The sequence below is a fragment of the Choloepus didactylus genome, chromosome 4, assembly GCF_015220235.1.
Source record: "Choloepus didactylus isolate mChoDid1 chromosome 4, mChoDid1.pri, whole genome shotgun sequence".
NCBI lineage: Eukaryota > Metazoa > Chordata > Mammalia > Pilosa > Megalonychidae > Choloepus > Choloepus didactylus.
The window spans coordinates 130,648,096-130,675,806 of NC_051310.1; the positions used below are offsets into that span (position 1 = coordinate 130,648,096).

The 27,711-nt window shown below is 35.0% G+C and overlaps 1 protein-coding gene across 8 annotated transcripts in view; it reads left to right on the forward strand.

Moving 5' to 3' along the window:
• GABPB1 (GA binding protein transcription factor subunit beta 1) overlaps nucleotides 1-27,711 on the forward strand; it is a 120,249-nt gene that overhangs the window by 57,921 nt on the left and 34,617 nt on the right. For all 8 annotated transcript variants that reach the window (XM_037834001.1, XM_037834007.1, XM_037833999.1 and 5 more), the window contains exons 2-4: nucleotides 5,712-5,819; nucleotides 12,146-12,313; nucleotides 13,735-13,929. In XM_037834001.1, the coding sequence (XP_037689929.1) occupies nucleotides 5,712-5,819; nucleotides 12,146-12,313; nucleotides 13,735-13,929 (471 nt within the window). The remainder of the gene's footprint in view (nucleotides 1-5,711; nucleotides 5,820-12,145; nucleotides 12,314-13,734; nucleotides 13,930-27,711) is intronic.

Genomic DNA, 27,711 nt, shown 5'->3' on the forward strand with positions numbered 1-27,711 from the left:
GTCTACTCTTGTTTATGCTCAAAATTTTCCATAATCAAAAGTAAAAAATAAAAAAATATATAAAAGAATATGATGTTCCATTGTGACATATTTTGATTTCTTTAGCCATTGTTTGTAGTTGGGAATTTCAGTTTTTCCCTATTTTAAATAATATTACTATTAAAAAATTATATTTAAATTAGTTTCCTTATGATGGATTTGTATGAGTAGAATCACTAGGTCAAATGGTATGAACATTTTTAAGGTGAAACAAAGTTTATTATTAAGCATATTATTAAGAGACTTAAATTTTCTCAGTTTTTTAATTCATACATTCTTACTTAAGAGTGCCATAACCATTCACATGGAACCGAATACCTACAGAATTATGGGAATTAAAAACAAAATAGACTTTTAAGTACATTGTGAATGCAATTAATACCACTGAAGGTACACTTAAAAATGGTTAAATAAAAATTACCACAATTATTTTTAAAATGTGACCACTGGTAGTAATTTCTATTTCCACTAGATGGCCCTCTCAGTATGTACTTTTGAGCAAAAGTAGCTGATGTGTAGACATTTTGAAGTCTTTCTATAGATCTTATTAAAATACATTTTAATTGTAGCTAAAAAAAAAAAATTGTGTCCAATTCTGATAAAGTTTTTTAGAAGTAGAAAAGAAGTTCAAGATGGAATTTATTACAGTGGTTTTTGTTGTTACCTTTTTTTTTCCTCAAGAAGATAGGAGTTTTAAACTAGGTGGTATTCAGTGTCATACATATAGTAGATTTTCAGTTAAGTATTTTTAACATTTCTTAAAATTCACTGAATTGAATTATGCTTCTTCATTTGCTTGGGGGAAGTTATTTGCCGCTCCAAAAAGACAATACGTTTTTATTGCTAACTCTTCTAACTGGTTTTATTTAGATTTAACACTTTATCTTTGAGGATTTAATGTATAGATATTGAGCTGAGTAAAACTGAGTTTTTCTGAGGGTCAGAATTATTCTGTTATGTGTGGGTTCCTGTCAGATGAGAATCAGAAATGAAGTTGCTATGTTTAGGTATTTTCATTGTTTTAAGTTTTACTAATTATCTTGACAAAATTGGAGCACCTTCTGTTTTGGTCTTTCTTGATCTCAATGTGTATTTTCTCCCATTAATTTTCATTCATATCAGAGCCATTGCCACCTTTTTGAATATGCATATGTGTATTTTTATTGTGATAAAATATTCATAACAAAAATTGTTTTAACCATATTTAAGTGTACAGTTCTCTGACAGGAAGCATATTTGACAGTGTTGTGTAATCTTCACCTCTGTCTATTCCCAGAGCATTTTTGTCATCCCAAACAGAAACTTGTACCCATTAAGCAATAACTACTCATTTGACTGCTCCACCAGCCCCTGCTAACCAGTATTCTGCTTTATGTACCTATGAATTTGCTTATTCTAAGTATTTCATATGAGAGAAATCATACAGTGTTTGTTCTTTTGTGTCTGGCTTATTTCACTCATCATAATATCTTCAAGGTTTATCCATGGTGTGGCATGTATCAGCAGTTTATTTCTTTTAAAAACTGAATAATCTATTGGATATGTATCAACATTTGTTTATCCATTCACCTATTGATGGACCCTGGAATTGCTTCCACCTTTCTTTTATCTGCTGTGAATGCTGCTATGAACATTGTTGTGCAAATATTGGGATGTCTTTCCCTTTATTTAGATCTTTAATTTCTTTCAACAATGTTTTGTAGTTTTTGGTATACCTCCTTGGTTAAATTTATTCCTAGGTATTTTATTCTTTTAGATGTTATTTTAAATGGAATTGTTTTCTCAATTTCCTTTGCAGATTGTTCATTACTGGTGGTTAGAAACAGCTGATTTTTGCATGTTTATCTTGTACCCTATATCTTTGGTGAATTTGTTTATTAGTTCTGGTAGCTTTCTTGTGGATTCTGTGGGGTTTTCTATATATAGGCTGATGTCATCTGTGAATACAGATAGTTTTCTTTATTCTTTCCAGGTTGGATGACTTTTATTTCTTTTTCTTGCCTGATTGCTCTGGCAAGAATTTACAGTTTTGAATAACAGTGGTGATAGCGGGCACTATTGCTACTTTTTATAATAAATATTTTGTGTTGCCTCTTCTAACTTGAAATGAAAATCATAGTTGATATTGCCTATGTGCATAATTTTTTAAAAATTCATTATACTGCCTTAACTGAAATATGAAGGAGAAATAGAAGGAAAATGATTTATAATAAAATAGGTATTTCAACCTATAAATGCTAGAGCAGACTATACTGGATGACACAATGAGGCAACTAGATGCTTGTACCTGTATGTAGAATCATGTGAATGTGATAGCTGTAAAAGCTGTGTGATACAGTGTTATATTGGTGATCCACATATCAGAGGGCATTGACATTGATCACATGATTTTCCAAAATGACGATTCTTGGTAATGTTCTGAACAAAACAAATATAGTATGATTGTGTTCTGGAAATTTTGAGACACATTATCACTGTGGAAAAAATACAATTATTTTACGTGAGTTAAGTTGCAGTGTTAGATATATTGAGAGAAACCTTCGAAAGGCATCCAGAACATGGGACAATTATTTGCCATATGGGATTGTTCCCTTCATTGCAGAACAGCTTGTATCCCTGGCACTTGCTCATTAAATGCTGATAGAGCTCCTCCCTCTCCCAGACTTAACCCCCCATATGTCTCCATATCCAAACAGCCCTCCAGGGGGCTATGCTTCTACCATTGAGAACGCCTGATGTAAAAGTTTCCAGCTACGTTAATCAAAACAGCTGCATTGCTCATGTAATTTTAAAGCCAAAGTAAATTGTGTCCTAGATACTTAAATATGAGTTTTGTATAATTAAGACAGTTGAAGAATTAAGGGAGAAGTTAATTTGTTCAAATGCCTCATTGATTTGTTGCAATTCATATAAGCAGATCGATAAGTTTAAGTCCACAATATGCTGCATTTTCTTTATTTTTTCCAGTCTTCCAGTTTAGTCAGTCAGGAGTTTATGACTTTCTTTAATGTTATTTACTTAGTTGACAGTTATGCAGTGTAATTTGTTCCTTAACACTTTATAAAATAGGAAGATCATATAGTGACATTACAGAAAATTTGTAAAATGGAGGGAAAAATTCCCCCATAGTAATACCTCCTTAATGTTTGTTAATATTTTTTCAGAATTCTGTTCTTTATATCCATGTTTTGAAATTCAAAAATTGCTTATGTGTTTATCTTTTTCATTTAACATGGCATACTGTTTCTGTTATTGTATAGATTTAAATCTATTATTTTAAAATATTGCACCTTTTTTTATTAGGTTCCACAGTTTAGCCATTCTCCTATCTTTAGATTGTTCACGGTATAAATAATGATTATATATAATAGATATGTGTGTATGCATATACATTTGTGTGCATAATCTTTTTTGAAATATATTGAATTTTTGTCTTTAGGATAGATTCTCAGAAGTGGGATTGGGCCATTTTTATAACTTTTGTTAAATATTGCTAAATTGAATTAAAAGAATAAAGCTGATCCAGTTTATTTTGCTGTCAGCATAAATGATGTGTCAATATATGAAAAGTTTCACTTCACCCTTAACTGCATCAGGAATTACTTTAAAGTTATTTACCTTTAACGATCAGTGAGACTGAACATTTTTTTACTCTTGTGAATTATTTCTGTTTTTTATTTTGATAAATACATGATCATGTTTATTGATCATTGATCTGTTGGTTTCTTGGTGTTAATAGATTTCCTTTTTCATCGGGTCAGACTTTAAAATAATTAAAATATTGTTTCTTTCCATCTTTTCTATGGTAAGCATTTTCCCTTGCTGTTTTTTTATTTTATTTTGATTATTTTATTTTAATTTTTTTAATGCATAGATGTTTCACCCTTTTTTATGTTATATGACTTAACACTTAAGTACCTACCCATAGAAGATAGCATGAGATGTCAAAGAAAGAATAAAAGATAGAGTCAAGAAAGGGCGTTCTGGAAGAAGATATTTGTAATATATGCATCTGACAAAGGACTCATTCATAATACAAGAACTCTTACAAACTGATAATAAAAAGGGCAGAAACTTAATATCTAAAAATGGGGAAAGAGCTGAGCAGATACTTCATAAAAGGTAACCAGATATCTAAATCTCTATCTGGCAGTATGGTGTGCTGAATTAATGCAAACTGATTTTATATTATGTATAGAACATATTTTAAAATGTGTATTTCTTGGGAATGTAACATATTTCATTGTAAAGCCAGATTTGTATTAAATTCTGATCATCCATAGAGCAAAGGCACTATATTTGTTAGCATGACTATTTTAGATTTTACTGTACTTCTACAGATCTTACCCTGCCTTTCATATAAAATTATTGTCGTATGTTGTTTGCCTATGATGTAAATTTTTACGGTCCAGCTGCTAAATATTCTCTAGGAACAATCCTTCATTAGAGATCAGCAATCTTTGTAAATCTTAGTGCCTGTAGCAGAATTAAGGTATATGTTGGGTTTCAGTGACTCCACCAAGGTATTAGAGAATAGGAGGATAAAGAAAAGGAAACCAGAAATCCAAGGGTGAAAATGCTGCAAGTGTCAGCAAACAAACAAACAAAACATGAAAAAACACACAAAACCCACAAGTGCCATATGGTTGTTTTTCTTATTCTTCATCATAGGATATATTATGAAATATTTTTGTTCTTAGAAATGGAACAACTCTAAGAAATTCTTTTCTGCCTTACGACAAATGTCTGTTTTAGGCATATACATCTCACCTAATCATTACACAAGCCTTCCAGTATTAGCTTCTATTCCTGGTTTTTCCTTCTATTTTTGATTGTTCCCTTTTTAGGGAATATACTAAAAATTAATCAGTTAAGCCTGATTCAGTATACTTGCAGGGACATCTTTTCTTATGATCACTCCTTTTAGATCCCTAACATTTGTCTAATTATGTAGTGTGTTTTATTTCTTCCTGGCATAAATTATCTTTCCAGGAGCTATCTGTCAACTTCCTTCTTACACACATAATCATCTCCCCTCCTTCTTGGGTAATGCCTGTTCACATGAGGTTGGGATACACCAAGCATCTGATATTCCTATAACTTTTTTCTCCTTGACTGCTTACCTAGCCCTCAAAGAATATATACTTTTCAGGACAAATTCATACCCCAGCACATCGTTTTTCTTGTATGTATCTAGGTGTTCCATATCTCCCTTTCCTCACAGCCCTTTAATTCTACTTGTCTGCCTTTCCTCAGGACACTGCATAACATATCCAGCTGGAGAGTCTTTCTGGATTTGGAAACTTTCTTCTCAGAAATTTAAATTTAAACATCTTGATAAATTCAAATCTGTCTTCATCTATGTACTCCTGTGGTGAACTTTTTCTAATATATATTTCAGTATTTCTTTTTCAGAAAGATACATACACCCTAAGCTGGGGCATTAGCCTTTTCAGGTATCTTGAATTCAAGATACAGCATATACTTTCTGGTTTCTTAATAAGATACATATTTGACCTCAATATACATTGCTTTTGTGTGATCTGTAGTTTTAGATTAACCATACCACAACCTTTTGAAAGGATAGTTGAGAATTAACTTATTAATAAAGATGGGAGAAAATGTCATGTCATATAAATGGAGATGTTGATGTTCATCTATGCTTTGTTTAGATGTCCCTGGTAGATTTGGGAAAGAAGCTTTTAGAAGCCGCACGAGCAGGTCAAGATGATGAAGTTCGTATTTTGATGGCAAATGGAGCTCCTTTTACTACAGACTGGGTAAAGAATGATTTTAATGGTTTGGTGGGGTTTTTCCTTCTTAATTTAGATTTTTCCAGATAGAAATTTAGACAGTATCATGTTTATAAATGGTAAAAATTACTTTTTTTTTTTTTTTTGGAAATTCATTTGCAGTTTTAGAATTATAGCTATCTTTTGAAAGGAACAGTTTATATCATTTTCTCTGATATTAAATACCTTATTCAAATATTCTGTCCACAAAAGGGGTTTTCTTTTATAAGGTGTGCAGTAATGAGATGAGTATAAAATGTAGCTATTTGGATATTTTATAATTCAAAATTTATAATTCAGAAATAATTGGTAAAAATTAGAGATAGTAAAGATAATACATTGTTTAAATCCACAGGGTCAGCATAATCTCAGTGCTAGTGACTCTCTTTGAATATGTGCACTGTAATGTTGGACATTTCAATGACGAATTTACATGTACATTTAGCAAATAGTTTTATGGAATGGTCAAAATATTTAACTCCAGTGAAGGCTAAAATAAATTCTCTGCATAAAGAGGAAACTTGTCTTATTTAAATTACATTTAATTTCTGTAATATGAATAGTAAACATTGCCTGCCAAAGCAGAAACCACTAGGTTTCTCCATGTTGTCTACCACAAAGAAATGTTAAAACACCAAATAGATTTGTTATTATGTTTGGCATTTGTGATTTTCTTCTCTGGCATGATGTCTCAGTCACTGTTCTTTTAAAATCAAGAAAATATTTTCAGACAGTAAATTCCTTATGTTTAATGGAAGACTTGTGTAGATGTTTGATAGAACTGTAAGGTTCAATCTAAAGGCTTTAGATCACGTTTTTTATATACTGTATTTTTAAACCATTTGAAGGAGTCTTATACTGGTAGCATGAAAACCAGATCCTTGTGAAATATCCACTATAAGAAGAGGGAGATAAAATTTAGTTATCGTAATTGAAAGGGTGCTTATAATTTTCACTGTGCTAATTCCTCTCATCTCTAAAAAAATAATTTAAATTTAATATTCCTTGGTATGTTCAATTTTTCTAAGTCTTCGTGGTTATGTTTTGAAATAAAATGTGCCTAATTCTATATTACATTCTGTTTTTAATCCTGAGTGCCTTCTTGTTTTATTCTTAAGAAATATCACAGAAGTGTCTTCACTGACCTTGAAGAAATTTATATTATACAGAGTTGCCTTATAAATCAAAGAACAACACAAGTTTGGGCCTTGATTCTTTTTTTTTTTTAATGTAATTTTATTGAGATATATTCACATACCATACAATCATCTGAAGTGTATGATCAGTTGTTCATGGTATCATCATATAATTATGCATTCATCACCACAATCAATTTTTGAACATTTTCATTACTCCAAAAAATAAAAATAAGAATGAAAATAAAAGTAAAGAAGAACACCTAAAACATTTCATATCTCTCCTCCATTATTCATTTACCTTTTGTCCCCATTTTTCTACTCATCTTTCCAAACACTGGATAAAGGGAATGTGAACCACAGGGTTTTCACAATCACATGGCCACACCATGTAAGCTATATAGTTAAACAATCATCTTTAAGAATCAGAGGTACTGGGTTGCAGTTCAACAGTTTCAGCTATACTAATACACTAAAAACTAAAAGAGGATATCTATATAATGCATAAGAATAACCTCCAGAATGACTTCTTGTCTCCATTTGTAATCTCTCAGCCACTGAAACTTTATTTTGTTCATTTCTCTTCCCCCTTTTGGTCCATAAGACTTTCTCAGTCCTATGATGCTGGGTCCAGGATCATCCCTGGAAGTCATATCCCATGTTGCCATGGAGATTTACACCTATGGGAGTCATGTCCCATGTTGGGAGGAGGGCAGTGAGTTTACCTACAGAGTTGGCTTAGAGAGGCCACATCTGAGCAACAAAAGAGGTTCTCTGGGAGTGACTCTTAGGCACAATTATGAATAGGCTTAGCCTCTCCTTCACAGTGACAAGCTTCTTAAGGGCAAGCCCCAAGATAAAGGGCTCAGCCTACTAAACTGATAGTCCCCAGTGCTTGCCAGAATATCAGGAATTCCCCAGGTGGGGAAGTTTACTATTTCTACATTTTCCCCTAATCCCTCAAGGGTGCTTTGCAAATACTTTTTATTCCTTTTTGGGCCTTGATTTTTTAAAGAGAAAGGGTTTGGTCAAATGTTCTTTGAAGATTTACATAATAAATAACCCAAGAGATGCCTCTGCCACTTAAATATTAGTTGAAATAACTTGAATTGTTGTTTTCTGCCAAGTATTTTATTAAATCAAAATCTTCATTTCAATTTTTTTGCCTGGAAAGGACACTTGATAGCTAGAGAGCAACTCCAACCAAAAAAGGCAAGGTAGAGTGAAAAAGATAATTCTTTTTTGTTTTATTTTAATAAGTTACATTGGCATATACTTTATATAGAGACGGTCAGCTGGTTCATCTGTTGAGTGAGGCTACTAAAGGAAATCTTTGTTTAGTCAGGTGGCAGTGGTTGCTTTAAAATAGAAGGAGGTAAAATTACCTTACTATCAGAAATAATTGTAGGTATTGCTTTGGATTCAATATAAATCATATGCCTATAATTTTTTTTTTTTTTGTAAGAGGGGATGGGTAAATCTTAACTTTCAAGGTGTGTATTCCCAAATAGTTTTATTTATGCTTTTGATAAAATGTATTTTCAGCTTTAGTACACGTATCTGGTTATGCCTTATTTAAACGAAGAAGAAAGTTACCAAGTTATGTGCTATTATGTCCTGAAACTCAAATTACTATTTGAAGAAGCTGTCAAACTGGTGCTTTCATTTTATAATGATACGTTTAAACAAAACCGCAAACTAAGCCATTTGTAACAAGGGTCTCTCCATTGCAATCTGTAGCAGCATTTTTTCTGTATATGTAATAAGGCTATATATCAGTGTTAACTCTTAATTTCCTGTTTGAATCCGTGAAATCATACCTGTAAAACCCAAACATTTGTAACAAATGCTCTAATAAATCTAGAGAAAGTATAAAAAAAAAAAAGTTTGCATTTTAATCCATTCTTGTAAAACCATTGCAAACATGAACAAAAATGAGGGAAGGAAAAGATATGTGTTCTTGGTAACTATAGAAGGTGATTCTGAGGAAAGCAGAAAACATAATGCCAGTTAATTCTAGGGATAAGTCAAAAGAGAAGTCTTGATTCTATGGAGGGCTGGGAATCTGAATTAACCTTCCCACTAATATCAACAAAAAATTCTGGAATTTTTGTTTTGGTTGTTTTTTTACCTACTTATCCCTTGTTATACTTTATTTTTCATTAAAAACAAAACATTTATTATGAGAAATTTTAAATTGTGTGAAATCTTGTTTTCCCTATAACTCTCTCTGCTTCCTGCATTCTGTATTATTTTAAAGCAAATTCCAAGGACCATATCATTCATCCATGAATAGTTCAATATCTGTCTCTAAAAGATAAAGACTTTTGATTAATTTATTTTTAAAAAATCTCAAGTACACTGACAAGTTAGAAAGTAAGGGATTATCAACCTGAAAAAATAAGTCAAGACTGGAACCCAGAGAAGTTTTACCCTGAGAGCATTTGCTAGTTGGTTTTCCTACCTTGCTGAGACAAAGCTCTAGGGCCACTCACGGAGAGAAACCTGATCCTCTCCCCAACAATTTTGGAATCCCAAAGATCTGCACTGTCAATGTAAGGGTAAACTAGAAATACCCTTTGCTTCCTCCCTACCTACTTCTGTCCTGCCCTAAGGAGCTGCAAGGAAATTGCCTGATTTAAGCCAAAACACTGAATGGAGAAAGGTAAAAATTTATTGATGAGATTTTGGAATCACAAGCTATCCCTTACATATGCCTGCAGCCTGAACTTATAAATACCTGTGCGTTCAGAAAGGCCATAGCTGAGAAATTAAAGTGATCTTGAGACTAGAGGGTATACCAAGTTCTTAGCAGAAGCAAATGCATATCCTCTCTGGAGGAACCTGCCTTCATCCCAGGCTTCATATCTACAAATGAAATTGCAAGGAAAATGAGTAATCAAAAATAACAAAGCACACAAGAAAACAAGGCAACTTAAACAATAACCTGCTGAAACAACCAACAACAGCAGAATTCCAAGAACTTTAGATAAAATTTTATTTTATTTTTTAAATTTTTTATTGTAAAATGGAACATGAGAAAAGTGATGAATTTCAAAGTACTTTTTAACAAGTAGTTATAGAGCAAATTTCAAAGTATAGTACGGGTTATAGCTCCACGATTTTAGTTATTTCCTTCTGGTTGTTCTAATATACTAGAAACTAAAAGATATCTATGTAATGATTCAGTAGTCATAATCATTTGTTGAATCCTAACTTCTCTGTTATAACTCTTCCCTCTTATTTGATCATTCTCTCAATCTTGAGGGATATTTGGGCAATGACCATTCTAAATTCTTCATGTTGAAAGAAGTCTCGACATTATAGGGTTGGGGAATGCAAATGGTTGATGTTCTGGGAAAGACTGGTACCTCTAAGTTTCAGGGCTTATCTGGCATAGGAACAATCTGGAAGTTTTAAGTTTCTGAAAAATACACTTAATAAGTAAAACTTTATTACAGAGTTTTAGATAGAGCCTTGCGTTTTCTTTAGAATTTTTAGGAATACTGTTGATTGGGGCCTGGCATACTGTGGCAATTTGCAATATCTGGCTGAAGCTTGCGTAAGAGTAACCTCCAGAATGACCGTTTGACTCTATTTGAAATCTCTTAGCCACTGAAACCTTATTTTGTTACATTTCTTTTCTCCATTTGGTCAAGAAGGCATTGGCAATCCCATGATGCCAGGGCCAGGCTTATCCCTGGGAGTCATGTCCCATGTTGTCAGGGGTACTTATACCCCTGAAAGTCATGTCCCAATGAGGGGTGGGGGGTGGTAATGAGTTTATTTGCAGAGTTTTGCTGAGAGAGAACCACTTCTGAGCAACAAGAGGTTCTCTGTGGGTGCCTCTTAGGCATGTTTATAAGTAGGCCTAGCTTTGCCATTACAGAAATAAGGTTCATAAGGGCCAGTCTCAAGATCTAGGGCTTGGCTTATTAAATTGGGAGTCCCCAGTACTTGAGAGAATATCAGGAATTTCCCAGGTGGGGAAGTTTAATAGTTCCTTATTTTTCTCTCCTGTCCCTCAAGGGACTTTGCAAATACTTTTTTATTATCTGCCCCAAATACTCTGGAATGTATTAGGGTATTACATTAAACTATACAGAATCACCAGATCTCATTCCCTATTCTAGGCTCCATGTATTTAGATTATTTAATTAAACTGGCCTGACAGGTTATATTAGTGTGCTACAGAAAATTTAAATTTTGGACTAAGTTAGATAAGATTTTAATAGAAACAATGGAAGAGAAAATGAATAAACTGAAAGATAGAAATGAAAAAATTATCCAGAATGTGGCAGAGGAAAATATCTGGAAAATATTAAAGTTAAGAGTAATGAAGAACAGTGTAAGAAAGTCTAGCATTTATCAAATCATAGATCTAGATCAGCACCATGCTACAAAAGTATTTAAAAATAGATCTAGAAGGAGAGCAACAATAGGGATAAAGTAATTTATAGATACAAACTTAATTTTAATTTTTACCTACTAAAACTTGCTTCTAATAAGGCTTCCCTTTCACTCACATTTAGCTACTCCTTTTATGTTGTGGATGTACCAATTTAGTGGATAGACCACATGGAACCAATTTCAGAAGAACCAGACTTTTCATTCTGTCTCGACACCTATAACTAGCATACCTCAGATATCTCTCTTGAAAAATAACTGTATAAGCTCCTTCTTAAAAAGACCAAGATGTATTAATTTATTTAAGTCTTACAAAATAGTTTTGATCCACTTAATGTGAAAATGTACACTATTACATTTATTTGATAAGAATTTTATAAATGAAAAATTAATTGAGAAATTTTGTGTTATTGGTATGAGGAAAACATTAATACTTAGAACTAAGTTTCTCCAACCCTAATTATCTCTAATTCCTAAAGCAATTAATTTTGTTTGGGCTGTTTCTCTGATAAAAAATAGTGAAGAAGCAAGTTTGAATTAAAGCAAATATTGCTTTTCTTCATCACTGAGAGGTGTACAGGAATTCTTGAAGGCCTATATGAAAACGATGTGTTAAGTATAAAATGAATTGATTTCTTTTGAGTTCTGAGTCATTATGTAAACAGATGATATAACCTGTTCATTGTAAACAGAAAATATAAAATAAAAGGCAATATTAGAAGAGTATTAAAAATGACCACAAACAAGGATTTTTTTTTCCGTGTGGTGTAGCTGGGAACCTCTCCACTTCATCTGGCAGCACAGTATGGGCATTATTCCACTACAGAGGTACTACTCCGGGCTGGTGTGAGCAGGGATGCCAGAACCAAAGTGGACCGGACACCGTTACATATGGCAGCTTCTGAAGGCCATGCCAGCATAGTAGAAGTTTTGCTTAAGGTATGTGTCTGTTTTTACAGTTTGCTTTTAATGATTTTATAAGACAGAGAAAGGAACTAGTTTTATTGAGTGCTTACTTATTGTTTTAACCTATATTATGTCATTTTTTGTGTGTAAGCCCATTAAGTGAAAATTATATTGATGTTTTCCTTAGTGGGGGAAAGAAAAATTTTCTGTAGGTATATTCTTAGTTTTAAGTGAATTTATTTCTTAGACCTTGTTCTACACCATCATGAGGGGCCACAACTTTTTGTCTTTTTTACCTTTAACTATGCTGAATACACCTTAAAATGCTCATGGACGGGAACATTAGGTTTGGATAATTAGCACACAATTAACAGATTATACGAACAGTGTTTTTTTTTTAATCACTAAGTGCCAAAGGGTGATATGGAAGATTCTGAAATGGAAACTGATAGATTTGGACATTATTCTTGATCCTTATTATTCCTGGCTTCTACATTAGTGCTATCTGAAAAAGCTAATGCAAGCCACAAATGCAAATCACATGTAATTTAAAATTTCCTAGTAGCTACATTAAAAAAAGGAAAAAGCCATTTTAGCATTATGTTTTATTTTTCCCAAAAAACACAATGTATCATTTCAACGTGAAATCAATTAAAAATTATTAATGAGATATTTTACTATCTTCTTTTGGTACTAAGTCTTTGAAATCCAGTGTTTATTTACACTTATAGCACATTTCAGTTTGCACTGGCTACATTTCAAGTGTTAATAGCCACATGTGTCCAGTGGCTACCATATTGGACAGTGCACCTCTAGATAGTTCCCTGTGCTTTAAAAATAATATCAGTACTGATGACCATTTATTGAGCACTCACATGGCAGGTGCTGGGCTGCATTTTTTTTTTTTTTTTTTTTTTAATTTTTATTGCGGTAACCTATATGCAGTACAACATTTCCCATTTTACCCACTTTCCTAATATACAATTCAGTGGTGTTAATTACATTCACAATGTATGATAGATAGCTTCCTTTTAATTCCTTATTGCACTGGTTTTGAAAACAAAGGATATTTTTGTATAAATGAGGAACTAGGAAAACCAGCTCCTATAATGTCATTAAAGAGAGACCTGAAGGAATGTTCATAGTTTTTTCCCTCCCTTCTTATGCTTTCTAGCCCCTTCTGCCTGTAGCTGGATGACTGAAAAAATAATTGCCTGCTTCCTAAGAAATTAGAAGGAAAGCAGTTAGAAAAGTCAGCATGATAGAAAAATGATTAAGTGACAGTTGGGTAGTGGTAATTCCTGGAACATACGTATTATTCAGCACACAAAAAATAAAGAGCTGATCATATTATTAGCGAATTCTTGCTTTAAGGCATAGTGACTTGTATTTTCTTGTCACTAATTCATTATGTTTCATATTTTGTAATCTCTTATTTTTAAATATTTTTGTAGCATGGTGCTGATGTCAATGCGAAGGATATGTTAAAGATGACAGCTCTACATTGGGCCACAGAACACAATCATCAAGAGGTGGTTGAACTTTTAATCAAATATGGTGCTGATGTACATACACAAAGTAAATTTTGTAAAACTGCATTTGATATTTCAATAGACAACGGGAACGAAGATTTAGCCGAGATATTACAGGTAACTTTCGGCTTTTAATTTAAGAAAATAAATAAAAGGGAGCTTTATAGGTATATGAATCCCTCTTGTAGATGATGTGAACTATTTAGCTTGTAGCTTTTCATTTTGGACAGTTAGGACAGAACTTTTCGTTTTTTACTTCCTCTTTGTTATTGTTCATTTTCCTGATTGTAAGACGACAGTCTTTTTTTTTTTCAATTTTATTGAGATATATTCACATACCATACAGTCATCCAAAGTGTACAATCACAGTACCATCATATTGTTGTGCATTCATCACCCCAATCTATTTTTTGAATTTTTTCCTTGTACCAGCAAAAGTGAAAGTAAGAAAAAAAAATAAAAGTAAAAAAGAACACCCAAATTATCACCCCCCTCCCACCCTATTTTTCATTTAGTTTTTTTGTCCCCATTTTTCTACTCATCCATCCATACACTGGATAAGGGAATGTGATCCACAAGGCTTTCACAATCACACTGTCACCTCTTGTAAGCTACATTGCTGTACAATCAGATGACAGTCTTTTAAGGTAGTATTAGAAGATGAGATAAAGTGATTACTTTCTGTGTTTTAAGTCCCTAACTTCCTCTTTTTCTGTTAATGATTTTGTTGCATATTTGGGTACCATATGGATTTTTTCAAACTCTATACATTCATTAAAATTTTTTTAGCAACCATAATAACATCCCTTGTGTGAATGATATAGTCTTTATCATTCTGATTTGTTTCTTTTTATACCATCCTTAAATGTCTGTTTATGGGCATATTTATTTCTGGTTTTTGAAGGTTTTGCTAGTAACCAACATTATTTCTCTTTTCTATAGCCAGATGGTATTGATGTAAATTCTCTTCCTTACTTTTTGTCTTTCTTGCCTATCTTCCCCTTCCCAGAACTTTTCCTCTCTAAGATCATATGATTCCATAGAACTTTAGCTAATTACTTAAAACATGTTCTGTGTTCAGGAAAATGAATTTTACCATGCCTGTTCTCATTCTTTTACTCCTGGAAGTGAAGTTTGGGAGCTGGGGTTGAAAATGGGGAGCAGTTAATTGGGAAGGTCATGCTAATTTATATATATATAGTGTTATATTTTGCCAAATATAGTAAAGTGAATAATTAGATAATTGAATTTCTGTAGCCACAAGGCAGCAAATATCTTATTTTTTTTTAATCTTCTATTTTGAAATAACTTCAGACTTACAGGAGAGTTGCAAAAAAATACAAACCCCATATAAGAAATACAACATATCTCCTCTCCCCACCCCACCCCCAGATACCCATATTCACCATTTCCAACACTGCCACCTTTGCCTTATTATTCTGTCAGTCCTTCTGTCATCTGTCCATCCATCCTTCATCCATCCGTCCATTCATCCATCTTCTGAACATTTGAGAGCAGGTTATACACATCATACTTCTTAAACACACAATATTTCCATGTATATTTCCGATAAAAAATAATCACCCTAAGTGCAGTTATCATGTTCAAGAAATGTAACACTGATATGAAGCTTACATTCTATATTCAGTTTGCTTCTGTCCCAATAATTTCCTTTTTTTTAAATGCAGTTCTATTGAGATATATTCATACACCATACAATCCATCTGAAGTATACAATCATTGGCCCACAGTATCATCAGAGTTGTACATACAACCCCATGATCAATATTAGAACATTTTCATTACTTCAGAAAAGAATAAAAATTATAAAGGAAACTCAAATCCTCCCACACTTCTTATCCCCCCTCCCCATTATTGATCCATAGTATTGGTGGAGTACATTTGTTACTTTGATGAAAGAGTGTTAAAATATTGCTGTTATCTATAGTCCGTAGTTAGCTATAGGAACATTTTTCGCATGTACTCCTCTATTAACTCCTTTTAATACTGTCAATCATTTGTTCTAGTTCATGAAAGAACTTTTTTATATTTGTAGAGTTAAACATGGACATTGTCCACCACTAGATTCATTGTGTTATACATTCCCATGTTTTAACCTCCAACTTTCCTTCTGGTGATATACATGACTCTAAACTTTCCTTTTCCACCACATTCACTCACCATTCATCACTGTTAATTATTCTCACAATAACGTGCTACCATCACCTCTGTCCATTTCCAAACATTTAAGTTCAACCTAGTTAAAAATTCTGTGCATATTAAGCAACAGCTCCCCATTCTGTAGCCTCATTCTATCTCCTGGTAACCTATGGTCTATATTTATGTCTATGAGTTTACATAGTTCATATCAGTGAGATCATACAATATTTATCCTTTCATGTCTGACTTATTTCACTTAACATAATATCCTCAAAGTTCAGCCATGTTGTTGCATGCTTCAGGACTTCATTCCTTCTTACTGCTGAATAATACTCCATTGTGTGTGTATGCCACATTTTCTTTACCCATTCATCTATTGATGAAAACTTGGGTTGTTTCCATCTTTTTGGAATTGTGAATAATGCCGCTATAAACATTGGTGTGCAAATGTCTGTTCATGTCCCTGCTTTCCATACCCCAAGTAACGGGATCTGTGGGTCGTAAAGCAACTCTATACTTAGCTACCCCAGGAACTGCCAATCAGTCCTCCACAGCGGCTGTACCATTTTACGTTCCCACCAGCAGTGAATAAGTGTCCCAATTTCTCTACATCGTCTCCAACACTTGTAGTTTCCTGTTTGTTTAATAGTGCTTATTCTAGTAGGTGTGACATGATATCTCATTGTGGTTTTGATTTGCATTTCCCTAATAGCTAGTAAAACAGCATCTTTTCATGTGCCTTTTAGCCATTTGTATTTCCTCTTTGGAAAAAGGTCTATTCATGTCTTTTGCCCATTTTTAAATTGGGTTTTCTTTTTATTGTTGAACTGTAAGATTTCTTTATATATATCAAACCTTTATCAGATATGTGGTTTCCAAATATTTTCTCCCATTGAGTCGGTTGCCTTTTCCACCCTTTTGACAGTCCTTTGAAGCCTTGAAGTATTCGATTTTGAGGCATTCCGTTTATCTATTTTTTTCTTAAATTGTTAGTGCTTTGGGTGTAAAGTCTAAGAAACTAGTGCCTATCACTAAATCTTGGAGATGTTTCCCTACATTTTCTTCTAGGAGTTTTATGGTATTGGTTATTATATTTAGGTCTTTGATCCATCTTGAATTAATTTTTGTATAGGGTGTGATATAGGAGTCTCTTTCATTCTTTTTGTTATGGATATCCAGTTCTCCCAACATCATTTATTGAAGAGTCTGTTCTGTCCCAGTTGAGTGGGCTTGGGAGCCTTGTCAAAAATCAATTGACCATAGATTTGAGGGTCTATTTCTGAACTCAAATCAATTCCATTGATCAGTGTGTCTGTCTTTATGCCAGTATCATGCTGTTTTGACCACCATTGCTTCATAATATGCTTTAAAGTCAGGAAGTGTGATACCTCCCACTTCATTCTTTTTCAAGATGTTTTTAGCTATTTTAGTTCCCTTACCCTTCCAAATAAAATTGATAATTAGCTTTTCCATTTCTGCAGTGTAGTCTGTTGGAATTTTTATTGGTATTGCATCTTCGGGGAGAATTGATATGTTAACAACATTTAGCTTTCCAATCCATGAACAAGGAATGTCTTTCCATTTATTTAGGCCTTCTTTTAGCAATGTTTTGTAGTTTTCTGTGTAGAAGCCCTTTACACCCTTGGTTAAGTTTATTCCTAGATATTTGATTCTTTTAGTTGCTATTGTAAATAGAATTTTTTCTTGATTACCTCCTTGGATAACTCATTACTAGTGTATAGAAACACCATTGATTTTTGTGTGATTTTGTATCTTGCCACTTTGCTGAACATAATATTAGCGCAAGTAGCTTTGTTGTGTTTTTTTTCCGGATTTTCTTAATATAGGATCATGTCATCTGCAAGTAGTGATATTTTTATTTCTTCCTTTCCAATCTGGATGACTTTTATTTCTTTTTTTCTTGCCCAGTTGCTCTAGCTAGAACTTCTAGCACAGTGTTGAAGAGCAGTGGCAACAGTAGGCATCCTTGTCTTGTTCCTCATCTTAGAGGAAAAGCTTTCAGTTTTTCACTATTAAGTATGATGTTAGTTGTGCATTTTTCATATATGTCCTTTATCGTGTTGAGGAAGTTTCCTTTAATTCCTACTTTTTGAAATGTTTTTTATCATGAAAGGATACTGAATTTTGTTAAATGCCTTTTCTGCCTCAATTGATGTCATGTGGTTTTTCCTTTTTGATTTGTTAATGTGGTGTGTTACATTAATTGATTTTCTTGTGTTGAACCACTCTTGCATACCTGGGATAAAACCCACTTGGTCATGGTATATAATTCTTTTAATATGCTGTTGAATTCAATTTTCAAGTATTTTATTGCCAATTTTTGCATCTATATTCATCAGAGAGATTGGTCCATGGTTTTCTTTTCTAGTAATGTCTTTATCTGGCTTTGGTATTAGGGTAATGTTGGCTTCATAGAACGAGTTAGGTAGGGTTTCCTCTTCAATTTTGTGGCAGATGTTGAGCAGACTTGGTATTAATTCTTCTTGGAATGCTTGGTAAAATTCACTTGTGAAGCCATCCAGTCCCTGGCTTTTCTTTGTTGGTAGGTTTTTAATGACTGATTCAGTCTCTTTACTTGTGATTAGTTTGTGTGAGGTCTTCTATTTCTTCTTTTTTTTTTTTTTCTGTTTCTTGGGGCTTCATTCTTTTTTTTTTTTTTTAATCTTCATTTTATTGAGATATATTCACATACCACGCAGTCATACAAAACAAATCGTACTTTCGATTGTTCACAGTACCATTACATAGTTGTACATTCATCACCTAAATCAATCCCTGACACCTTCATTAGCACACACACAAAAATAACAAGAATAATAATTAGAGTGAAAAAGAGCAATTGAAGTAAAAAAGAACACTGGGTACCTTTGTCTGTTTGTTTCCTTCCCCTATTTTTCTACTCATCCATCCATAAACTAGACAAAGTGGAGTGTGGTCCTTACGGCTTTCCCAATCCCATTGTCACCCTTCATAAGCTACATTTTTATACAACTGTCTTCGAGATTCATGGGTTCTGGGTTGTAGTTTGATAGTTTCAGGTATCCACCACCAGCTACCCCAATTCTTTAGAACCTAAAAAGGGTTGTCTAAAGTGTGCGTAAGAGTGCCCACCAGAGTGACCTCTCGGCTCCTTTTGGATTCTCTCTGCTACTGAAGCTTATTTCATTTCCTTTCACATCCCCCTTTTGGTCAAGAAGATGTTCTCCGTCCCACGATGCCAGGTCTACATTCCTTCCCGGGAGTCATATTCCACGTCGCCAGGGAGATTCACTCCCCTGGGTGTCTGATCCCATGTAATGGGGAGGGCAGTGATTTCACCTTTCAAGTTGGCTTAGCCAGAGAGAGAGGGCCACATCTGAGCAACAAAGAGGCATTCGGGAGGAGGCTCTTAGGCACAAATATAGGGAGGCCTAGCCTCTCCTTTGCAGCAACCGTCTTCCCAAGGGTAAAACCTATGATAGAGGGCTCAACCCATCAAACCACCAGTCCCCTATGTCTGTGGTCATGTTAGCAACCATGGAGGTGGGGTAGGCGAATACCCCTGCATTCTCCACAGGTTCCTCAAGGGGGCACTACATCTTTTTCTCCTTGTTTTTCTTTTTTTTTTTTTTTAACTTTTCCTTCTTTTTTTTTTATGTTTGAAGAATCTTTAATGATAGAATAAATATTTTATATACATGTTAAATGGAAAAAGCAAGATGCCAAATACATAGAGAGTGTGATATGAGTTTTGAAAACAAACTGATACACTAAAAAAATCAGGAAAACATACAATAATAGCCTAGCATTTGGTTCTAAGTGGTACTTGATTTTTTTTTTTAATTCATTTTTATTGAGATATATTCACATACAATGCAGTCATACAAAACAAAGCATACATTCAGTTGTTTATAGTACCATTATATAGTTGTGCATTCATCACCAAAATTAATTTTTGACATTTTCATTACCACACACACAAAAATAATAAGAATAAAAATTAAAGTGAAAAAGAACAATTAAAGTAAAAAAGTATTTTGTTGAGAATTTTTGCATCTATATTCATTAGGGAGATTGGCCAGTAGTTTTCCTTTTTTGTAGCATCTTTGCCTGGTTTTGGTATTAGATTGATGTTAGCTTCATAAAATGAGTTAGGTAGTGTTCCATTTTCTTGAATGTTTTGAAAGAGTTTAAGTTCTTTTTGGGAAGTTTGGTAGAATTCCCCTGTGAAGCCATCTGGCCCTGGGCATCTATTTGCAGGAAGCTTTTTGATGACTGATTGGATCCCCCCGCCCGCGACTGGCTGGCCTAGGTCCTCTGTCTCCCCTCTAGTCAGTCCAGGTTGTTCATATGTTTCCAGGAAATTGCCCATCTCCTCTACTTTATATACTTTACTGGCATACAGTTGTTGATAGTATCCTCTTTTTTTTTTTTTTTTTTAATCTTCATTTTATTGAGATATATTCACATACCACGCAGTCATACAAAACAAATCGTACTTTCGATTGTTCACAGTACCATTACATAGTTGTACATTCATCACCCAAATCAATCCCTGACACCTTCATTAGCACACACACAAGAATAACAAGAATAATAATTAGAGTGAAAAAGAGCAATTGAAGTAAAAAAGAACACTGGGTACCTTTGTCTGTTTGTTTCCTTCCCCTGTTTTTTCTACTCATCCATCCATAAACTAGACAAAGTGGAGTGTGGTCCTTATGGCTTTCCCAATCCCATTGTCACCCCTCATAAGCTACATTTTTATACAACTGTCTTCGAGATTCATGGGTTCTGGGTTGTAGTTTGATAGTTTCAGGTATCCACCACCAGCTACCCCAATTCTTTAGAACCTAAAAAGGGTTGTCTAAAGTGTGCGTAAGAGTGCCCACCAGAGTGACCTCTCGGCTCCTTTTGGATTCTCTCTGCCACTGAAGCTTATTTCATTTCCTTTCACATCCCCCTTTTGGTCAAGAAGATGTTCTCCGTCCCACGATGCCAGGTCTACATTCCTCCCCGGGAGTCATATTCCACGTTGCCAGGGAGATTCACTCCCCTGGGTGTCTGATCCCACGTAGGGGGGAGGGCAGTGATTTCACCTTCCAAGTTGGCTTAGCTAGAGAGAGAGGGCCACATCTGAGCAACAAAGAGGCATTTGGGAGGAGGCTCTTAGGCACAAATATAGGGAGGCCTAGCCTCTCATTTACAGCAACCGTCTTCCCAAGGGTAAAACCTATGGTAGAGGGCTCAACCCATCAAACCACCAGACCCCTATGTCTGTCGTCATGTTAGCAACCATTGAGGTGGGGTAGGCCAATACACCTGCATTCTCCACAGGCTCCTCAAGGGGGCACTACATCTTTTTTTCCTTGTTTTTCTTTTTTTTTTTAACTTTCCCTTCTTTTTTAAATCAACTGTATGAAAAAAAAGTTAAAAAGAAAACAGACATACAATAAAAGGACATTTCAAAGAGACCATAACAAGGGAGTAAGAAAAAGACAACTAACCTAAGATAACTGCTTAACTTCCAACATGTTCCTGCTTTACCCCAAGAAGGTTACCTAATATAGCAACATTTCTGTGAACTTGTTCCTACTATATCCATCAGAAATTAACAGACCATAGTCATTCCTGGGCATCCCCAGAACGTTAAATAGCTTATCTGTTCTTGGATTATTGTTCCCCCTTCCTTAATTGCTCTCTATTGCTAGTTCCTCTACATTCTACATTATAAACCATTTGTTTTACATTTTTCAAAGTTCACATTAGTGGTAGCATATAATATTTCTCTTTTTGTGCCTGGCTTATTTCGCTCAGCATTATATCTTCAAGGTTCATCCATGTTGTCATATGTTTCACGAGATCGTTCCTTCTTACTGCCACGTAGTATTCCATCGTGTGTATATGCCACATTTTCTTTATCCACTCATCTGTTGAAGGACATTTGGGTTGTTTCCATCTCTTGGCAATTGTGAATAATGCTGCTATGAACATTGGCGTGCAGATATCTGTTCGTGTCACTGCTTTCCGATCTTCCGGGTATATACCGAGAAGTGCAATCGCTGGATCGAATGGTAACTCTATATCTAGTTTTCTAAGGAACTGCCAGACTGACTTCCAGAGTGGCTGAACCATTATACAGTCCCACCAACAATGAATAAGAGTTCCAATTTCTTCACATCCCCTCCAGCATTTGTAGTTTCCTGTTTGTTTAATGGCAGCCATTCTAATTCGTGTGAGATGGTATCTCATTGTGGTCTTAATTTGCATCTCTCTAATAGCTAGTGAAGCTGAACATTTTTTCATGTGTTTCTTGGCCATTTGTATTTCCTCTTCAGAGAACTGTCTTTTCATATCTTTTGCCCATTTTATAATTGGGCTGTCTGTACTATTGTCATCGAGTTGTAGGATTTCTTTATATATGCAAGATATCAGTCTTTTGTCATATACATGGTTTCCAAAAATTTTTTCCCATTGAGTTGGCTGCCTCTTTACCTTTTTGAGAAATTCCTTTGAGGTGCAGAAACTTCTAAGCTTGAGGAGTTCCCATTTATCTATTTTTTCTTTTGTTGCTTGTGCTTTGGGTGTAAAGTCTAGGAAGTGGCCGCCTAATACAAGGTCTTGAAGATGTTTTCCTACATTATCTTCTAGGAGTTTTATGGTACTTTCTTTTATATTGAGATCTTTGGTCCATTTTAAGTTAATTTTTGTGTAGGGGGTGAGGTAGGGGTCCTCTTTCATTCTTTTGGATATGGATATCCAACTCTCCCAGCCCCATTTGTTGAAAAGACCATTATGAGTCAGTTCATTGACTTTGGGGGCCTTATCAAAGATCAGTCGGCCATAGATCTGAGGGTCTATCTCTGAATTCTCAATTCGATTCCATTGATCTATATGTCTATCTTTGTGCCAGTACCATGCTGTTTTGGCAACTGTGGCTTTATAATAAGCTTCAAAGTCAGGGAGTGTAAGTCCTCCCGCTTCGTTTTTCTTTCTTAGAGTGTCTTTAGCAATTCGAGGCATCTTCCCTTTCCAAATAAATTTGATAACTAGCTTTTCCAAGTCTGCAAAGTAGGTTGTTGGAATTTTGATTGGGATTACATTGAATGTGTAGATGAGTTTGGGTAGAATTGACATCTTAATGACATTTAGCCTTCCTATCCATGAACATGGAATATTTTGCCATCTTTTAAGGTCCCCTTCTATTTCTTTTAGTAGAGTTATGTAGTTTTCTTTGTATAGGTCTTTTACATCTTTGGTTAAGTTGATTCCTAGGTACTTGATTTTTTTAGTTGCTATTGAAAATGGTATCTTTTTCTTGAGTGTCTCTTCAGTTTGTTCATTTCTAGCATACAGAAACATTACTGACTTATGTGCATTAATCTTGTATCCCGCTACTTTGCTAAATTTGTTTATTAGCTCTAGTAGCTGTATCGTCGATTTCTCAGGGTTTTCTAGATATAAGATCATATCATCTGCAAACAATGACAGTTTTACTTCTTCTTTTCCAATTTGGATGCCTTTTATTTCTTTGTCTTGCCGGATTGCCCTGGCTAGCACTTCCAGCACAATGTTGAATAACAGTGGTGACAGCGGGCATCCTTGTCTTGTTCCTGATCTTAGAGGGAAGGCTTTCAGTCTCTCACCATTGAGTACTATGCTGGCTGTGGGTTTTTCATATATGCTCTTTATCATGTTGAGGAAGTTTCCTTCAATTCCTACCTTTTGAAGTGTTTTTATCAAAAACGGATGTTGGATTTTGTCAAATGCTTTTTCAGCAGCTATTGAGATGATCAATTGATTTTTCCCTTTTGACTTGTTAATGTGTTGTAATACATTGATTGATTTTCTTATGTGAAACCATCCTTGCATGCCTGGAATGAACCCCACTTGGTCATGGTGTATGATTTTTTTAATGTGTCTTTGGATTCGATTTGCAAGTATTTTGTTGAGGATTTTTGCATCTATATTCATTAGGGAGATTGGCCGGTAGTTTTCCTTTTTTGTAGCATCTTTGCCTGGTTTTGGTATTAGATTGATGTTAGCATCATGAAATGAGTTAGGTAGTGTTCCATTTTCTTCAATGTTTTGAAAGAGTTTGAGTAAGATTGGTGTCAGTTCTTTCTGGAAAGTTTGGTAGAATTCCCCTGTGAAGCCATCTGGCCCTGGGCATTTATTTATGGGAAGATTTTTGATGACTGATTGGATCTCTTTGCTTGTGATGGGTTGATTGAAGTCTTCCATTTCTTCTCTGGTCAGTCTAGGTTGTTCATATGTTTCCAGGAAATTGTCCATTTCTTCTACATTATCCAGTTTGTTGCCATACAGTTGTTCATAATATCCTCTTATAATTTTTTTAATTTCTTCAGGATCTGCAGTTATGTCACCTTTTTCATTCATTAGTTTGTTTATATGGGTCTTCTCTCTTTTTGATTTTGTCAGTGTAGCTAGGGGCTTGTCAATCTTGTTGCTCTTCTCAAAGAACCAACTTTTGGTGATATTTATCCTCTCTATTGTGTTTTTGTTCTCTATGTCATTTATTTCTGCTTTAATCCTTGTTATTTCTTTTCTTGTACTTGGTTTAGGATTGGTTTGCTGTTCATTTTCTAGCTTCTTCAGTTGATCCATTAGTTCTTTGATTTTGGCTCTTTCTTCCTTTTTAATATATGTGTTTAGTGCTATAAATTTCCCCCTTAGCACTGCTTTTGCTGCATCCCATAGGTTTTGGTATGTTGTGTTCTCATTTTCATTCGTCTCTATATATTTAGCAATTTCTCTGGCTATTTCTTCGTTAACCCACTGATTGTTTAGGAGTGTGTTGTTTAACCTCCAGGTATTTGTGAATTTTGTAAGTCTCTGATGGTTATTGACTTTTAATTGTATTCCATTGTGGTCAGAGAATGTGCTTTGAATAATTTCAATCTTTTTAAATTTATTGAGGCTTGTTTTATGTCCCAGCATATGATCTATTATGGAGAAAGTTCCGTGAGCGCTTGAAAAGTATGTGTATCCTTGTGATTTGGGATGTAATGTTCTGTATGTGTCTGTTAAATCGAATTCATGTATCAGATTCTTTAGGTTTTCAATTTCCTTATTGGTCTTTTGTCTGGTTGATCTATCTATAGGAGAGAGTGATGTGTTGAAGTCTCCCACAATTATTGTGGAAACATCAATTGCTTCCTTTAGTTTTGCCAGTTTTTCTCTCATGTATTTTGTGGCACCTTGATTGGGTGCATAGACATTTACGATTGTTATTTCTTGTTGTTGAATTGCCCCTTTTATTAGTATGTAGTCGCCTTCTTTGTCTCTCAAAACATCCCTGCATTTGAAGTCTATTTTATCTGAGATTAATATTGCTACACCTGCTTTCTTTTGGCTGTAGCTTGCATGAAATATTTTTTTCCATCCTTTCACTTTCAGTTTCTTTGTGTCCCTGTGTCTAAGATGAGTCTCTTGTATGCAACATATTGATGGTTCATTTTTTTTGATCCATTCTGCGAATCTATATCTTTTAATTGGGGAGTTTAATAGATTTACATTCAATGTTATAACCGTGAAGGCATTTCTTGAATCAGCCATCTTATGCTTTGGTTTATGTTTGTCATATTTTTCCCCTCTCTCTATTAATATCCTTTATTGTACCCATACCGAATCTCTTTAGTACTGAACCTTTCTCCAAGTCTCTCTGTCCTTTCTTTGTTTCTCTGTCTGTAGGGCTCCCTTTAGTATCTCCAATAGGGCAGGTCTCTTGTTAGCAAATTCTCTCAGCATTTGTTTGTCTGTGAAAAATTTAAGCTCTCCCTCAAATTTGAAGGAGAGCTTTGCTGGATAAAGTATTCTTGGCTGGAAATTTTTCTCACTCAGAATTTTAAATATGTCGTGCCACTGCCTTCTTGCCTCCATGGTGGCTGCTGAGTAGTCACTACTTAGTCTTATGCTGTTTCCTTTGTATATGGTGAATTGCTTTTCTCTTGCTACTTTCAGAAGTTGCTCCTTGTCTTCCGTGTTTGACAGTGTGATCAGAATATGTCTCGGAGTGGGTTTATTTGGATTTATTCTATTTGGAGTTCGCTGAGCATTTATGATTTGTGTATTTATGTTGTTTAGAAGATTTGGGAAGTTTTCCCCAACAATTTCTTTGAATACTCTTCCTAGACCTTTACCCTTTTCTTCCCTTTCTGGAACACCAATGAGTCTTATAGACGTTTCATATCATCTATCATATCCCTGAGGTCCATTTCGATTTTTTCAGTTTTTTTCCCCATTCTTTCTTTTATGCTTTCATTTTCCATTCTGTCATCTTCGAGGTCACTGATTCATTGTTCAACTTCCTCTAGTCTTGTACTATGAGTGTCCAGAATCTTTTTAATTTGGTCAACAGTTTCTTTAATTTCCATAAGATCATCCATTTTTTTATTTAGTCTTGCAGTGTCTTCTTTATGCTCTTCTAGGGTCTTCTTGATATACTTTGTATCCTGTACTATGGTCTCATTGTTCATCTTTAGTTCTTTGAGTAGCTGCTCTATGTGCTGTGTCTCTTCTGATCTTTTGATTTGGGTGCTTGGGCTTGGGTTATCCATATCGTCTGTTTTTTTCATATGGTTTATAATTTTCTGTTGTTTTTGGCCTCTTGGCATTTGCTGAACTTGATAGGGTTCTTTTAGGATTTGTAGACCAATTGAAGTCCTTATCTCTAATTTATCAGATCTACAGCTTCGTGGAGTACACTTTCTCTAACTAACCAGCAGGTGGCGTCCACGAGCCACCTGTTCTCCACAAGCCAATTCTCCCCTGCTTAGCCTTTTTGGTGAGTGGGGGAGTGAGTCTTGTGGGGTCCAATTGGTGTACCAAGCTTGCATGTGTAGTTGGTGTTGCCTGCCCTGTATATGGGGTGTGTTTCTGGGCAGTCGGGGAGGGGGGGTGGCTCTAACAATCAAATCTCCCTGGTGATCCTAGAGTTTTAAAGCTGCTGCAATAGTCTAATCCTTCAGTTCAGTCCTGCCACAGTTTGTCTCTGCCACTGACCCACAAGTCCTTGGTATTGGCATATGGCTCCTGAGACTTGCAAGTGGGCCCCTCTTCCAGGCTGTGCACCCCGGGTCCTCTGTTGAGGGATGACTGTGCTATGTCACAGGTGAGTCCTGTCCCCCCAGGGCCGTTCTGGGCTGCTGGGCTGTGTAGGGAGGCTCCCAGTCTGCTTAAATGATGATTGAATGGGTCTTTGTTAATTCACACTGCTCCACTTCCCAACTCTGGGACAATCAGCTGAGGTTGCAGGGAAGGCTAATGTCCACGCCCAGTTTTGTGGTGTGTGCCTGTTATTTGAAGCGCTTCCGTCACACTGGGTTGTCTGGGGCAGCTCTGGGCTATGGGGCTGGCGATGGGCAGGGGTGTTTCCTGTCCACCAGGATGATGGCTGTGAGCGGATGCCCCCCTTTTCTTGGGAAGTTGTGGTGTTTAGTGAATTTTCTCAGCCACTGGATTATTGCCTTTTGTCTCAGTTCTCTTAGTTCTGCTCTTGTCTTGACCTGCCCAAATTGCAAGTCTTTGAAGCTTTCTGTATTGGGCTTCTTAGAGTAATTGTTTTAGAAAAAGAAAAAAGGATTAAAAAAAAGGGCCCTCCTCAGAGATCTAATGGGCTATTGAAATGCTAAGAGACAAAGCAATTAGGGCCATTAAGGAAAGGTCCACATGGCAGAGAGATCAGCTTTTCTTTGGGATTTGCGTATGAGCCTCAGG